This window comes from Eucalyptus grandis, chromosome 9 (assembly GCF_016545825.1).
Source record: "Eucalyptus grandis isolate ANBG69807.140 chromosome 9, ASM1654582v1, whole genome shotgun sequence".
Classification (NCBI taxonomy): domain Eukaryota; kingdom Viridiplantae; phylum Streptophyta; class Magnoliopsida; order Myrtales; family Myrtaceae; genus Eucalyptus; species Eucalyptus grandis.
In genome coordinates, this window is record NC_052620.1 from 30353404 (window position 1) to 30370697 (window position 17294).

At 40.9% G+C, this 17294-nt stretch overlaps 2 protein-coding genes across 5 annotated transcripts; one reads left to right on the top strand and one right to left on the bottom strand.

Annotated features, from left to right (window-relative positions):
* LOC104450883 (transcriptional corepressor SEUSS) lies at window positions 1–9053 on the top strand. The gene is given in 11 exon segments (XM_010065592.3): window positions 1–393; window positions 947–2143; window positions 2146–2298; window positions 2366–2485; window positions 2776–2824; window positions 2998–3212; window positions 3306–3374; window positions 3825–3922; window positions 5613–5706; window positions 6762–6831; window positions 7573–9053. Coding segments are annotated over 10 exon segments (2724 nt in total). The 5' UTR covers window positions 1–393; window positions 947–1237; the 3' UTR covers window positions 8523–9053.
* A 3601-nt stretch (window positions 9054–12654) lies between these two features.
* LOC104450884 (scarecrow-like protein 1) lies at window positions 12655–16168 on the bottom strand. Of its 4 annotated transcripts, XM_039301816.1 has the most exons (4): window positions 16002–16168; window positions 15792–15918; window positions 15499–15564; window positions 12655–14599 (listed from the first exon to the last, which is right to left on the bottom strand). In XM_039301816.1, the coding sequence occupies exon 4, from the start codon at window positions 14481–14483 to the stop codon at window positions 12864–12866; it is 1620 nt and encodes a 539-aa protein (XP_039157750.1). In that variant the 5' UTR covers window positions 14484–14599; window positions 15499–15564; window positions 15792–15918; window positions 16002–16168; the 3' UTR covers window positions 12655–12863. The 4 variants fall into 4 exon arrangements, with proteins under 4 accessions (XP_039157750.1, XP_010063896.2, XP_039157751.1 ...); XM_010065594.3 differs by lacking the exon at window positions 15792–15918; XM_039301817.1 differs by lacking the exons at window positions 15792–15918; window positions 16002–16168 and adding an exon at window positions 15674–15764.
* Window positions 16169–17294: the final 1126 nt, after the last annotated feature.

Sequence of the window (17294 nt, forward strand, 5' to 3'; positions counted from 1 at the left end):
GAGAGAGAGAGAAGAGGAGAGAGGAGAGAGGAGAGAGAAGGGGGAAGGGGAGGCGGATTCAATCCGATTGAAGGGAGTTTTGACGTCCGCAAGGACACGGACAGAGACACACACGACACAAGCACTCCGAGGCTTTCTCTCTCTACTTTCTCTCTCTAATTCGGCCGGGCCGCGGGTTCGGGGGTGAGGCAAGAAGAAGGAGCGCCACACCACCACCACCACCACCACCACCACCGCCACAGTGACCGAGAAGGAGGAGCACCGCCGCCCGGAAGATGCGTTGAAGAGGCGGAAGCCGGAGGAAGTGGTGGGGCGTATACTTTCGCCTCGAGGGACTTTTTGGTTGAGGAGGACTGGTTCCGCTCGCTTCTTCGCGCAAAATTTGCAGCTTAGGTGGGTTTTCTCGACTCTCTTTCTCTCTCTTGTTCTCTGGGTCTGCGCGAATGCGGGCTCTCTCTGCGATGGGGTGCGGCCGCTTGCTTCCGGAGCTCCGGATCGTTGATTCGGCTGGGTCGAGTCTCGATCGAGGCTGTTTTTCGGTCGGCTCCGTCGATTGCGTCCCGTCAGTGGGTGCGGGTGTTCGCGCTTCAATGTGTTTCTGCTGCGTTGGAGTTCCCCCAATTTGGTATGCGGGAGTTTAGAGGTTTCTTGGGTGGTGGAGACTGGAGTTCTAGCTTCGAGCTTGCGAGTAATGGGTGGGTTCGTGAGGTGGGGTTTGCTTAAATTTTCCTTCTTTCGGGTTGAATTGGTGGTGTCGGCCAATCGAATTGGTTCCTGTCGCGGGCGGAGTGAATTGTTGGAATCTCTGCGAGGGTTTTAGGTTTAGAATGCAGCTTAATTGAGATTAATGTCTTTATCTGACGAGCATAGCTGAAAAACTGGAAAAAGTTTCTTTCTTGATGAGGGAATTTGTCAAACTAACGTTTTCTTTGGTAATCTTTTCCAGAGGTTCATCAGAAAGCTACTTGGAGATTTCTTGTCTCTTGAAGATGGCAGAGAATGTTTAGAGATGAAGTTTGTTTCTTTGGAATCGCCTTTGGTGGCCATGGCTTGCATTTGGTAGGCCTCATCCTCGGGCATGAAGAAGACGGTTCCTCCTCCATTCTCGAAAGGCGTCACTAAATGCTTCTTGCTTTTAGCTTAAAATTGGGTCTGCAAGCAGAGTTCTGTAATTAGTTTTACTCATATCCAAGCTATTTTCTGTTTCCTTTAGTCTTATTAAAGCTGAATTTAGAAGATGGTACTTTCGGGGCCACCCACTCCAGCCAATGGGTCCCAGTCCATTTCTCCTTCACTTCTGCGATCGAATTCAGAATTATTAGGAGGAGAAGCTGCTGCATTGCCTGCCCAATCAACATTCTCTTCTCTTGTTTCCCCGCGTACTCAGCTTAGTAATGTGAATATGCTTAATGCATCTTCCCTGCTCAACCAGTCATTTGCAAATGGCGGTTCAAACCCCATGATTCCTTCTTCTGGAGGTGGCCAGAGAGTGGGTATTGAAATGAAGGCTGAGTTGGATCAGTTAGCGAATGTTGGTAATGGGATGAACTTTGGAATGTCCAACATGACCAATACTGGCACTTCTAGTCAATATCCAGGACAATTTTCTAATCCTTCTGGCAATCAGTTGATGCCGGAGCAAGCCCAGTCTCAACAACTTGAACAGCAAAATTTCCAGCAATGTCAGCAACCAATGCAACAGTTTTCCTCCCCTCAACATGCCCAGCAACATCAGCAACTACAATCATTCCGGGCACGTGGAGGGTTAGCCGGTGTAGGACCTGTCAAGTTGGAACCACAAACAGGCGGGGACCAACATGGACAGCAACTGCAGCAGCCCCATTTACAGACTCTAAGGAATCTGGCTCCTGTGAAACTGGAGACACAGAGTATGAGGAACTTGGCTTCTGTAAAAATGGAACCTCAACACTCAGACCAGTCACTTTTTCTCCATCAACAGCAACAGCAGCAACATAATCAGCAGCAGCATCAACACCAGCAGCAGCACCAGCAGCAGCAGCAAGCTCAACAGCAATTGTTGCATATGTCCAGGCAGCAGAATTCATCTGCTACTGCTGCACAGATTAATCTTCTGCAACAACAAAGACTGTTGCATATGCAGCAGCAGCAGCAGCAGCAGCAGCACTATTGAAGGCAATGCCTCAGCAAAGAGCTCAGGTAGCACAGCAGTTTCAGCAGAACATCCCTATGAGGTCCCCTGTAAAATCAGTTTATGAACCTGGAACATGTGCAAAACGTTTGACAGACTACATGTATCGGCAACAACGTAGACCTGAGGTAATTTACCTTGATGGAGAGCTTTATTCAGTGTATGAGGTCTTATACTGATCAATCTGTTATATAGGACAACAATATTGATTTCTGGAGAAAATTTGTTGCTGAGTATTTTGCTCCCAACGCTAAGAAAAAATGGTGTGTTTCTATGTATGGAAGTGGCCGGCAGACAACTGGAGTTTTTCCTCAGGTATGCAAACTGACACCATCTTTAACTTGGTTCTGGTCTTTGTACGCAATACTCCAACCTATTTTCTAGTTGGTGATTAATAATGGAGATCTGATAACTGTGGTCCTTGACATCCTCATGTACCAATGATAGTCATTTCCTCATAATTATATGGAGTGATTTCTCTCTTTTTCCAAATATTTTTGCTCTCGCTGTCCTCTTTTTGGTGAATAATAACTCTTGATGGACCTATGGTTAATTGCTTTGAGTTTCATTTAAGGAACTAGTGGAATTAATATCTAACTTTACAGGATACATGGCACTGTGATATATGCAATCGCAAGCCTGGTCGTGGCTTTGGTAAGTTTCATTCCTCTTTAGATGCTAGGTCTCATTTCCATGATCTCTTTAACTCCGGTGAATTTTTTGCATTTAATTTTTACTCCCACTGTCAGTTTTCCTCTCTGTATATTATTTTTGACTTTATCATGAGCTGTGGCCATTGTTGATGATGTCTTTTCCCTTACTTTCAGAGGCAACTTTTGAGGTCCTTCCCAGGCTTTTCAAAATAAAATATGAAAGCGGTACTTTGGAAGAACTTCTTTATGTCGATATGCCGTGTGAATATCCGGTTGCATCAGGCCAGATTGTACTGGACTATGCAAAAGCTATTCAAGAGAGTGTCTTTGAGCAGCTTCGTGTTGTCCGTGAAGGTCAACTTCGGGTTGTTTTCTCTTCAGACCTGAAGGTGGTGAATCTATATGATATTCTGGAACCTTTTTAGTTATGACTTCTCCAATGTGGAAAATTTTACATCTGTTTTGTTTCTTGAAACTTCCAGATATGTTCATGGGAATTTTGTGCACGTCGTCACGAAGAGCTTATTCCTCGAAGACTATTGATTCCTCAGGTTATGTATCTGCTGGATTTATGCTCAGTAGAATGTTAAAAATCTTGTTTGTTGTTGGCATTAGTGGTTTTGATTTGGCTGTGTTTTCTGCATGCTTTTTCTATTTGCCTTTTCAAGTGTTTTTTGCAAAAGGTATCTTAGATAAGTATAGTTGAAGTTTTACTCTTGTGGGTATGTAGTTGCTAATTTAGAGATGATTTGGCCGAACTAAGTTACGTTAATTTGACATCAGGTAAGGAAGCATTCATTTCCTTGACATAGCATTTCAAGTTAATGGACATTCCTTAGGTAGATGTAGAAGAAGATCTCTTGAGACCATTGGGATGTTGTGTGATTATACTTTTTATGTTTCTACATAATTAGACACGTGGTTGTACTCACATTTACTTTAATCAAGTATGAAATGGTCATATCATTTTTTGTGGTTACTGACTGTTAACATGTATGCAGGTTAGCCAGCTGGGAGCGGCAGCTCAAAAGTACCAGGCAGCCACTCAAAACGCATCTTCTGGTTTATCTGTCCCAGAGCTGCAAAATAACTGTAACATGTAAGGCTTCTTGGTAATATTGGCCTCCTGTTGAATGATACTGAGAAATCTGTCATAGATTGACTTTGCATATTATTGTCCAAAATTAGCAGTGATGGCTGCACTAGGGCCCTAAGCAGATTGCAAGAGCAGGAGCTACTTCCTCTAGCCTGTAACTAGGTCTTGTTGCTTTAGAGTGGAAATATTTGTTTTAATAAGTGTCAAGTTTTGAGACGTGAACTGTCAGAAACTGTAACATTGTAAAATGTCTGAAACTAACATGTTTGATCTATACCTAAGAATCTTTCCAGGAAGTGCTACAAAATAATAATTCCTCATGGGACTTATGTGCTGTGTTGTTTGCGACTTACTGTTTGTTTTGTTATGTAGGAAATAAATATGTTCGACAACACTTCTGATCTTATATGAAAAATTCCTAGAATATCAAATCTAACTGTTCCACTGACGTGTTCAGCTCTGGGTTTTTATGTCCAGGAAGCAAAAGAAAATGTGTGGATTTTATTAGTAATGACTGTCTTTCTGGTAACTTTCACTTAGGTCATCGAACTATTGTTTTTAAGCCAAAGGCACCTTATTTTACAAACCCTTTCACCTGTTACTCCTCCCAATTATTTTGATTATAATTGATATTTTAATTGATTTGCTTGACATTAGATTCTGAAACTGTGCCTAATGGTGCCACATGAGCAGCACAGGCGCCACATAAGCACACACTGAAGAAAAGAAAGAATGTGCTTGCATAGTTGCCTCAGCTTTTGGTCATAAATTGGCTTGAAAATGGTCAAAGTGCAACAATTAAAAGGATTTACAAAGTTTAACGTATCATGTTACGGAATTGAAATTCATTTGATATCAGTGAAAGTCCGACCAGAGTACAATATAATTTACCCAGCAATCCTTGTTAAATGGAATTTGTTAAATTTGAAAGCTACCTGTAATTCTTATCTCAAAAGCTCAAGAAAAGCTAAGCAGATGATTGATTTACTCGAAATAAGAAAACTAAATATTTGAGACAGCAATGTCTATCTGTGCTGGCCATATAATGTCATTAAGTTACTCAATTTGCTGCAAATCTTTAAATGAAAGGGCAACTCAATTTTCTACAAGATTTTCCAATGCATCAAAAGTGTCATTTCTTTTGTCGCAGTATGTAGCATTTTGTGTTAACTAACCTGCTGACAGCATTTGTAAGTTTCTAGTTAATTTATGTTGGTGTAAGTGCTGAAAGAATTTGATTTATGGATGGAGACCTCATCAGTGTTGGAGAACCCTTATCATGACAAAGCTTTAGTCCCATCCCCTGATGTTGAGTGTTAGCTCTTAGTTAAAATTTGCCTCGACAGCATTGAAATCTTCAAAACAAACTACAAGCACTCAAATTTTGTGCACACATGTGTATAAGTAAATCTTACTGCAAAGGTTTGTTTTCTGACTACACATTGGCTGCTTGAGGCATTTAAAACTTCGTTTTGCCCTCTATACGCCTAAAAGTGGTTGTTGAAAAACTGACACGGCAATGATCTTGAGCTGTTGCTTATCAACAATCTTAGAGGAAGTTATGTTCGCATCATGCGTTCTGTGTGTCTCTCTGTTGAGAGATTTTGGTTAGTCTATCTTTGACCTTTTTATTGGTAACCATCTGTCAAGTGCTTAAATGCTTGACATTTCTGCTGCTGTTTTGACGTAATAGGTTTCTATCATCGGCTCGGCAATTGGCAAAAGCTCTTGAAGTTCCTTTAGTGAATGACTTAGGATATACAAAGAGATATGTGAGGTGTCTTCAGGTTGTCCCTTATACTCTTCTCAGCTCCATTTTCAATGTTTGTTATCTTAGCACACTTTGAGAATTACTCTTAATTGCTTTCTGATACTGTGTATAATTTGGTGTTGACCATGCATAAGTAAGGATATTGGCCATTGTGGTTATTTAATGCATGGGAAATCTGGCTGTCTTCTGTTATCTTTGCTATGCTGTTGTCCTTCTTGTAAACCTTCCAAATAGGTTGCAAGCATGAACAGTCCAAAGTGAGTAATCAAGTGAATTCAATTTTGTCAATAATTTCCTTGTCTCTACAATTCCTTGGGAAGAGAAAATAGTGTGGCCTGGCTGTTCCTGGTGACGTTAAATGGTGGTTTGTTTCCTGGGAAGTGCAAAAGTTATTTTCTTGAGCTTGTTGTGACTGAACTTGAAAAACTTTATGTTGTACTATTTAAGCATTATTATGCATAATCATCTGGGACGGTGGTTAGTGTTCCTTGCAGTGATTCAAAAGTAATATTGAGCAAAGTTGAGTTCCTGCTTCCTCAGTCTTAAGCAGTAAATTTCTCTTACATAATTATCTTTGAAAGGCTTATTTTGGCAACTGGTGATTTTGCCGTGCTGCAATGAGCGAGTCAAAAGTATTAGGCTGTATTTGGTTGACTTTTATCTCTCCAAGAAGTTCTTTTTCTCATAAGTAGGGCAGGTATCTTAAAGAGCGTCCCTTTACAACCTAGGAGTTAGAAAATATCTTAGAAATTCGAAAAGAGACTTGGTAAAGTTCCTTTTCACTTTCTTGTCCAAATAGAAAATTAATTGAGAAATTTAAAGTGATTTGAATATCATGTTTATATTTTATAAAAAGTTTGAGGAGTTTATCATCACAAGGAATGTTAAGATTACATGCCTTTGTTACTGACTATCCTTAGATAAGATCCAAAAATGGTGATGATCTGCATAATATTCATGTTAATTGACCTCAAAATTAACAACTTTGGTTGGGGTGTGTAATTAGGACATATTTAATAAGTAAATAACTTAAACTTCATTGAATTCCTTACCTTTGGATGCACTATGCAGATATCAGAAGTGGTCAATTGCATGAAAGATCTAATTGATTACAGCCGACATACGCGGACAGGGCCTATGGGTAAGCTCCTTCATTTTTCATTGTCATCTCTTGAGTTTGTTCAATTATACCTTAGAAATCTTCTTGATCTCATCTATTTTGTATGTGATGTGTCTTGCTGCTACATGGAGTGTTTTGTGTATGGGGTTGTGTGCATGTGTAGGGCTAACTTTTGGAGTTCCTAAATCATGTGAACTCGAGTTTGAAGCTGCAATAAGCGATTTCTTCTGTTTTTCTTTGCTGAGCTACAAGATAAAGAAGACTAATAGCCTTGTCTCAATGATGCATGTCACGTCTAGAGACTCAATTTGAAATTCTCTGAATAGGAAAAACAATTACTGTATTAAAAAAAAGAGAACCGAAATAACTCAAAAAGAGAAATGGCATGCCTAAGTTGTGACATAATTAAATGACAATATTCTGACACTGTTGGTAGAGTATGCTAGTAGTTTTTTTTTTTTTTTTTTTTTTTTTTTTTTTTTTTAACTTCTTTCCAGAGTAGATAATCAAAGGTAAGTTATTGACTTATAAAAAACGACAAGTTGGTGGGAGGGTGTCATTGTCCGCTTTCAACTTTACGGAAGAATCTTTGGACTCCTAGTCTTATAAAAAGGAAAATTAAGCACTCACTTTATGCTTGGCTTATAAGGAACATGCCCTCTTGGTTGCCCAATTTGTTATACATTTATTCATGAAACACATTATTGGCTGCATGTGGTTTGCAATAAAAATTAACATTCCTTTTTTTCTCTGGCCTCTCAGAAAGCTTGGCCAAATACCCTCGGAGAAACAGTGCTTCAACCGGGGTTCGTGGTCAAGCTCACCAATCTGAGGAGCATTCGCAGCAGCAGCCACACCAACAGCAGCAAACAGTTTCTCAGAATGCAAACAATGATCAGAACAATGTTCAGGCTCCTCCAGTGCAACTAGGTGCTTCTGACGGTGCTAGAGCTGTAAATAACACAGCCTCTACTTCTGCAACTGGTAATGCCATACCTGGCCTTCTCCATCAAAATTCTATAAACTCGAGACAGCAAAGCTCAATAAGCAATTCAGGCAGTCCATATGGAAGTAGTGGTGTTCAGATCCCATCCCCTGGTTCCTCCACAACATTGCCACCAACTCAACCCAACATTCCTTCGAATTTTCAATCTCCTACTCATTCCTCGGGTAATAATCCCCCACACAGCAATGGCGGTCTGTCTGCCCCAAATCACATTAGTAATGCAAACTCATCTGCAAAAATGTCTCCTCATAACAGTGAGGTTGAACCAAATGATTCCCAGAGTTCTGTGCAAAAAATTCTGCAAGAAGTGATGTCAAGCCAAATGAACGGTGCGGGCGGTATTGTTGGCGGTGGTTCGTTGGGAAATGATGTGAAACATGTGAATGGGAATTTGCCAACCAGCTCTAATACAGGCCTTAGTAGTTCTTCCAACAACTTGCTGGGGAACGGGATGGCCCACAGCTCTAATATGGGAGGCTCTCTGTATGGCAACATGGCTGCAGGAATGGGCTCATCTGCCATGGCCAATGGAGTGAGAGCTGTTATGGGAAACAACTCCTTCATGAATGGAAGAGGAATGGCCCCTATGATTCGAGATCAGAGTATGAGTGGTAACCAACAGGATTTGAGTAACCAGCTGCTTAGTGGGCTCAGGGCTGGGAACGGCTTCAATAATCTTCAGTATGAGTGGAAACCATCCCCCTGAAGGCTCTGCTATAATCATGTCGATTTTTCAGGTTGTGGCTGTAGCTGCTTGTGCAGAAAGCGAAGATGAGGATAGCTGAAATTACTGCAGGCCCTCAGGACATGGTAATACGAGGTCAAAATACTTCCCAAGTTTTCACTTGCTGATTCTACCAATTTCAGGAGGAAGCACAGGATATGACATATTATCCATTGTCAGAGCACTATCACATTGAGTGAGTTGCTTCAGTATCACTCGAAGTTCTGGTATGTCATTCTATAGAGTTGATGATTGGCACTACCCGCCTAGTGAAGGGCGGGAGCGGGAATGGATGTCTTTGGTGGAACTCCTTGTATTACCTACTTCAAACACTTCATTCGTCTGAGTGTCTCTCTCTGAGTGTACATATCCGTGGCTGCCTTGAAGCGTCCTGGAATGACCTCAAATGTTCAATTTTGACATTGTCTGATCTTTTTTTTTTCTCTTACCGTAATATAACATACCTTATCTAAAAGCTCAAATTTACCGAGTACTGAGTTTCACATTTCTCCATGGCCTCTTCTTGTTTTTGTCTTGATTTCCAGCTTGGTTTCTCTGCATTAATAAAGCTTGCATGATGGTGTCTCGTCTATAAATCGGACGAACACACAACTTTGAAGCCGTCTGAGCTAATATATGGTGTTGATTTGATGCGTGCTAAGGTTGGGAGTCTTGATTCTCGAAAACTTCTGACTTCCGACTCTGGCCCATTGTGATGATTCCAACTTGCGAAATTGCCAATCAGCAAGTGAACCTCTTCTTTGTGTTGGTCCTGGTCGCATAGTAATATCATACCAATGTTAAGGGAAATGTGCTGCCATGCTCTGTGGCCTGCTTGCCAAACCTGTTTCATTGACATGGTCAAGTGTGATATCGTGGGACTCTTTTGGACTTGGTTTATAGCTTGGCGCAATAAAGATACTGAACTTACTTGTACTGTCTATTCTTTATGAACATCTCAGATAGGTAAACATAAGATTCATCTAATTGAGGTGTAAATTAGACCGTATGATTTGGACTTGATGCATCTTTCACTGAGCCTATGATACTCTTTCCTTACCCTCGAGCCTTTGTTTTCATCGTTTCATGCTGACAGCTTTTGAATTTTATTCAGCTTCACAACAATTTTTTGTCATTTTAGCTTGTGCACGACCCATCTTCAACAGCTTGTTTGCTAAATTGCATATCAGGGTTGAGTTTCAAAACCGCAATTTGAATAATTTAAAATTGTATAAAGAGTACGGACCAAGTCATTGGCTGGAATCGTGGCCAATACCAAAACTTAGGTCCGACAGCCACAAATTTTGGTTGTTCCACTGAATTGTCCCAAGCCTCAACATAACCAATGTAACTAATTTACGTAATAAAATCATGAGATCAGGCCCAAAAAACAAGAAAAAATCGCAGCATGAAATCATGCAATTGGAGTCGTTCTTTGCTAAACAGAAAGTCATGAATCTTTTCTCGTAAGTTTCTAAACTATTACAAAGAGTCCTATTCTCTCAGATTACTAGTGCAAAGAGTATCAGTGTGAACGATGAGAATTGCGTAATTTTGCTGCAAATAGACGACCTAAACTTCGTCCATCTCAATAGATAAGGGCCGTACCAATAATATCCCAAGTCCTACCGTGTATTATGCCTTCGTCAAACGAATTTTACACGAACACAAACTCTGTTCTGCACACCAGAACCGTTCCAGGAAAGTTCAGCGCTATTTTCTTGCGACTGTCGGTTCATGCTCCTGTTGGGTTCAACCATCCACAAGTGCTTTCACTGACTTGATAATCTCTCCCCTCATGAACTAAAACCGATTTTCTTGTGACTGTTGGTTGGTTCGTGCTTTTGTTGGGCTCAACCATCCAAAGTGCTTCTTCTCGCTGACAGGAGGGCATGGCCCTCACACTTTTTTACATGACTTGATTATTTCTCCCCTCATGAAGTACATAAACCGATTCTCGGGTTTATTTTCCAGCCACAATGGAACAAACAAACGCTGTTGAATCTTGTTCTTCGGGTCTTGTGGCTTCCTCAAATCTCTTGCATTCTGAACCCGGCAAACTTTGCTAGCAATATGTTGTTCAGCTCAATCTCGACAAACGCCTCCTATACATAGTATGTCCTTGTGCACCAGTAGCCAACTCTGGGGGTCCAGTGCCACTCATGCCATCGTTGCTCTCACCATCCCATTTCAATTCACCACCTCAGGTGTACCCACGATGTAGAATTTCATGGTACAAATCTCTCATTTCTTCACAACTAATGGAATGGAATAGCAAGTAATTATGGTTTATATGGAAGACCATCTCCGTTCATAAATTAGACTGCAAAGTGCGAGAGGTGTAAGACTTGATGAAGGACGTGGCCTTAGACTTGCCAAGTCAAAGGTCAACTCCCGACATTTGTGGAAAATTAGCTTCTCCTTGCTGGACCTGAATTCTCTTGTGTCTGCAGGTAAAGCGTCGGATGGAGTTCCGCCTAGCATGTCCGTACCCTGATCTCTCTTGTACAGCAAAAAATAGAGCAACAGAGAAGATAGCAATAATGCTTGAGCAGAGCAATTGTTGTAGCATTATTGCAGATTTAAGCCCCCCCGCAAGCCTCTTGTCCTCATCAAATGGTAATTTGAATGTGGAGGGGCTCATATTGTTCTTATAGCTGATTCTGTTAAGCAATTCGTGCAATCGGTCTTTATAGCGTGATTTTTAAGATTAAGATGGACCTGAATGCAGCACTGAGGTTTTATTTTCTGTAGGTCTTCTCAGATGAAGAGATTTTACCACTACCACGCCATGCCTGCAATATCTCTACTGAGCAAGAAAACCTCGAGTATCGACCTGATCTCCAAACATTACCTGCAGTTTATCTCAATAGAGCTTCAAAAAAGGGAAGATTCTTTTGAAGAGGTACGTTTATGCATGTTTCATTCAACAGGTGAGTTCTGTCTTCTACGCTGTCTTTCCCAGATGCTATGATAGGTACAAAGAATATCATCTCTTGCTATTTGCGGTAGCAGAAACATAATTAAGTTGAGCATTATTATCCGGTAGAAAGTGATTTGCACAGCTCTAATTTGCATCACTTCAGATCGCATTTCATAGTCAGCTCCCACATCCAAAAACTGTTCAGTGCTCCGGGAATGAATCGGTGTGGAATCACCAGAAAAACACTAAATCACTTTCCTTCAAGCTTTTATTGTCCTCTTGGTCAGACAATGTATTGATTAAGTTTGCAGACTTGGTGATGGCTAGATCCAAGTTATTCTTACTCGATTCATTTCAGCTTTTTATGCACACCGAAATCAGGTCAAGCTAGTAAATCTCAGCTTTAAAGAACCTTCAAATATGCACTAGTTACCTTGAAAGTATCTTATGCATGAGATGAACAAGCCAAGTCATCAAGCATATCTTTGTCCATCTACAAGGTATGATGGGAAACCAATTGCAAGCATGCATGTAACATCAACGAGGCAAAAATACTACCACTTCCTCTTTAATAATCACTAACTGAAGGTAGCATTCTCTTCGTTGGTTCTGCCTTTTAAGTAAAGGCAAAGATCCTTCTGTACCCTGTTTAATTTGGCTTTGGCTGTAATTAGCTGCTCCTGCCACTCTCTCGTTCGAAGTTTGATGTGACAAGAAATAACGAAATAATGTGAAAATTCATGAAATCACAGCTCAATCCTATCCATGCAACTTTGGAGGATGCTGAACCTGCTGGTGTAGGCAGATATTGAATCCACTGAAGTAGATCGTATTAGATAACTTATTATTTCCACACGGACTGAAATGGCAACAAGTGCAGCTACTAAGTTCAGGTCATGCACTCGTTCTACATGATATGGTGATGGGTCTAAATCCTTGTCACAATACAGATTCCCAAACCATCCACACCATGGTCATTATCTCCATGAGGAGCAGGAAGTACATAATTCAACGACAGTGTCAAGGCTTAGCATGCATGACACGTGTGTGCTCTGTCCATGAGTGAAGGTCAGTATCTGGACCAAAATAAATATACAAGCGAGCGGTAAATAAGAATCTGGATATCCTGTAGCAAAAGACCGCGACTGCACAACTAGACTTAGAAACGAGAGAGAAGCAAAGTTGAAGACATGCCAAAATAAGGAGCTCACATATACTAAATCGCCCTTCCAAGTTATAGTCAGAAATCGTATTACAAGACAGATCTAATCAAATAAATTCATGTATCGGGTGCATCTGATCCCAAATCGAAGAAAGTTACATTACACGTAAGCACAAATATTTATCAGCCAGCCACCTGGGCTCCTAATCTATCATTAGTTAGATGAACAAAGATTATTTCACCTCCATGCTGAAGCAACGATCAAGCTCTTCTCTTCCCATCCAAAATGAAGCGCACCCATATCATCTTTTATCTTATATCTCTCAGAATACTGCCTAATGAGGTTGATGATAGATTCCGTGACGCTTTTGCTCATCGGACATGAAGCAAATCCGGCCATCATCATTCTCGCTCTCCACTTCCCTGCAACTTCATATCTCTCTATCCTCTCCTCACCCTCGCATGCCACGACGTTAATAATATCACGTGCTAAACACTGTCGTTCCACATTTACCCTGTCCTGGCTCTCCCTAGGCAAAGTGGCATCAAGAGAATCAAAGACTGCAGAGTAGTAACTATAGGCCTCCCCAAACCTCACTAAGAAGGGAGCAGTGTTTGTGTTCACATTTTGCTCAACAACAGTTACGAGCTTTGGATTTAAGCTCTTAACCATGCGGAGAAGCTGGTCCCGCTCGTTGATCATGGAAACACTCTCATCAGGCATGTGGTGGAGCTGAAAAGCAAAGTTAACAACTAGTGCTTCTCTGGGTTGTAGGTCTAGCATGCCTGGGGTGACAAGAGGCGTCCTTGAAGCTACCGCTCGGAACTCAAATGGTATGTTGAGTGCTTCTGCCAATTTTTCAAGCCTTTGGCCAATATTTTTCAAACCCCCAATAGGGCGCTGGACCGACTCCGGATCGTCCACCCCCGTCAACCTCAGGTAAGGCCGTTGGCCGGGTAGAGATGCAAGTGTCTGTAAGAGAGTGATGTATTGACTCCCTTGGCTTATGTCAAAGTCAACTATATGAACCCTCTTTTCACCCCTAAAAGCTTCTATAATGGCTCCATTTGCCGCCATAAACCCGAATCTGAAACAGGGACAAACTTCAAACAAAATTTGCATAGCTGCAAGCCGGTCAGAAGATGGGGGCTCTTTGCATTTTAAGGCTTTGTAAAGAAATTTTCCAGAAGCACCCATTCGAGCAGCAAGCCCTTCGACCATGTAGGCTGCAATTCTCTGAGGCGGGTCCCCTTGTATGGAAACAATCTGTCGCACCCTATCAATGATAATGGATGCTTCTCTAATGTTTCCTTCAGAAATCGCAGTAGCACAATCCAAAAGCAACTGTTTCGGGGTGCGTGATGGCGGCTGTGACACTTCTCTGTTGGTGCTAATGCTGCTGAGGTTGGAATCAGATGACGAGGATTCTTTGGGGGAGTCATGTGAATTGATCTGGAGTTGGTCAACCCATTGACCATCAACATACATATTATCCTCCTCTTCATCAGCACCATCATCCAGCAGTGCTCTTTCAAGCTCTTGAAGCTTCAACCTCATTTTGTCTTCAGTGTATTCTACACAATCCAGACTTTGACCATCCATGAGTTCTGATTCCGAAGTGCTGAATGGGTTTTCAGTGTTAATGGAGGATCCCTGGGTATGATATAAATTTCTTGACATACCATAGCTAGATGGGTTAATCGTTTCTTCGGATGGAGAGTCAATGAAATACTTAGGGTCATAATCCTCTCCGCTGTAGGTTTCGGAAACATACATCATCTGGTGCTTTTTGGAGCCTAACATTTCCGAACTTGCATAAGGAGTGGCGGATAACTCGGTGGACCTAATTAAAGACATGCGTTTGTCCCTTCAATACACGTATCTCTGCGGTTGAAACCGATCCTGAGGATTAATGTCAACCAAATTTCTAAGATGTCACTGTTTTTGTCTTCTTCAAATCTTTCCTAGCCGTTCTGCATATGTCAAACATGGCATTCAACTGTTTGTCAGACTCAATCACATCTTTAGTACAACATGCACATGCACACACAAGCTTAGGATGCATTATTTGATTGACCACTGGGATGATATCTCAGCTGTACTTTCATTAATCTGAATTCGCAATATCTTATTGTGCTGAATTCCTTTTACTTATTAGGAAGATAAAAATCAAGGCCAGGGTTCATATTGGAGTTAAGAAAGACAAATCTTTAGTTATTGTCTCAACTTTTATGTTAATCGGTCAAGTAAAACATTTCTTTATCCGCAAAACATGGAAAATACTTGGAGAAGGGGAAAAGGTTGAACATACTCATCGATTAGGGCTTCAGAAAGCTAAAAAAGTACGGGATGTAGATTTTACATCTAAGAGTTTATGAGAAAGCAATCACGATTCATGTCGCAGGAAATAACGACAACTAAACTTTTGCAGAACGTCTGGGTTCAAAGTTCTTTCACCCCAAAAGAGCTTAGTGCCGCAACTCAACTACCCCACATGACCAAAGTCCTCTGGTCTCATTGACAACCATTCAGATCAAGATATGAGGAGATAAAGCTATAGCATCCGACAAATAACAGCATCAACCTAATAGGCTTAGTTCCTAATTGGCGATAGTGAAAATTCGAGGAAATCAGAGCTTTCATCTGTCAACTACAAGAGAAAGTCAAAGGGGGATAAACACGAAGCAGATGCCTGAGTTTCATGATCTGTGCAGGGGAATTCGAGTACCATCGTTAGCAAGTTGAAACAAGAGAGTGATTATGCCAACAAGTATATTTGGGGACAAATCAAGAAACCCAAAAAAAGAGATCTACGTTTATCTTGTTACGGGATTCAGAGAAACTAAAGATTTGAGAAGGAAACTTGTAATACCTGAGCGAAGAAACAAGCCCACAAGATCACATCAACAATCAAAGGTCTGCAATTCCCAGCTGAAACCTGATTGAGAAGAGATGAACATGGCTTTCAGAGAGTGAGAGAGAGAGAGAGAGAGAGAGAGAGAAAAACATTGAAACGGGAAACGAAACGAAGCAAATTGCTTCTTTACCTTATCCCCATATAGAAAATTACAATTTAAAGAGAAGCCTGTGGGATCAGGCAAGTTGACAAAGAAGAAAGCAGACATAACAAACGAAAATAAACAATCAAGATGGTTGACAACTTACTTTTTAATAATCAAATTGTCCAGCTTTCAGTACCCAGATAAGTTTAGAGAGAGAGAGAGAGAGAGAATAAAAGACAAAAGGAAAAAAACTGGTTGATGGGAGATTCGAGCTTAAGGAACTCACCAATCTGAACAAATAAATACTCTTAGAAAAAGATCGAAACTTTCTAAAAATTTGAGAAAGCAGGAGGAAGGGTTCCAAGAAACTCACCACCGGATTTCTTTTTTCATTCAACAGAAACTTCTGACGTGCGAGTTGGGTTTTGCTTTTCCCAGCATCCCTCTCTCTCTCTCTTTTTATAATCTAGAAAAGTTCACACCCAACTCGTCTGACTATTTTGACACGCTTTCTTAGCAAGAAAAAGAAAAAGCAAGCGAGTGGGGGTGTGCTGGTGATCATGCGATGTTCCTAACATTCGCCTTTTGACCCTTAAAACTCCCACCACAGAAGGCTCCAAAAAAGCATCCGGTATTCAAAGCGGGGGCGGGACCGACCGCGGTTACGATGGTTCCAATACTGGGTTGGTGGCTCCTCGTGGGACAATTGTACGGTGATGGTTGGAAAATGGCAATCGGAAGTTGGATGGTGGAAAGTCAGTGCATGTAAGATCAGCACACATGGGTGGATCTCATGTGGCTGTAATTTTCAGTTCTTCCACTGACACATGATGGAATCATTGTGAGTTGAAGACTAGGTCATGGTGTCCAGGGACAAAGACGTAGCCTGGGTAGGAAGCATGGTGATTTTGTGGGATGAAAGAAGGATTTCGGATGCACATCTTATTGGATCTCACTCGGTGTCTGAATGCAGGTGACTCGAACGCGGAAAGCTAAAGACTTCATCAGAAAAGGAAGGCCTTTTCCATGGAAATGTTTTGGATACTCGTCTCATTGAATCTTACTCCGTATGTGAAGACAGGTGAATACGGAAAGCTGAAAACTTCGTTATAAAAGGAATGTCTTTTCCATGAAAATCATTTTCATGGAAAATGCCCGGTTTTCATTTATTTGCTGAATAAGAAAAATGATTTCTTTTTTGCTAGAATAGGAAGTCATTTCTTCCTATCTAAGCTTATTATTTTTAACCCATCGGAAAATAATTTCCCATATACTATTTGTTTTCTTTAAACAAACAATATTTGAGTGAAAGATTTTTTCGCAAATTAATTTTCCTGGGCTTTTACGTGTTTTGCTCGCTAAAAATGATCAGTCAACTGAAATTTATTTACAATTTTTTTGATTCCCTAACTTGAAAAGAGAAAGATATTTTTCTAAAAAATCATTTCCCGAAAATCATTTTTTTTTATCATGAAATTATTATCGAAACGGACAAATCTAGACAAGAAAATAATGCGAATCTTAACTCACGTCTTGGTACTTGGACTGATATGGTGTCTTCAATCAATCATCCATTATTCTAATCTTTTTACAAGCTTCTCCAGCTCCAACCATTCGAAGAAGTAGTTGCATACGTCATCGACACTGTATTTTAATGATCCCTTCT

Bases quoted from the DNA above. Each gene is read 5' to 3' on its own strand.
- LOC104450884 (XM_010065594.3), bottom strand. From the start codon at position 14,483: ATGTCTTTAATTAGGTCCACCGAGTTATCCGCCACTCCTTATGCAAGT.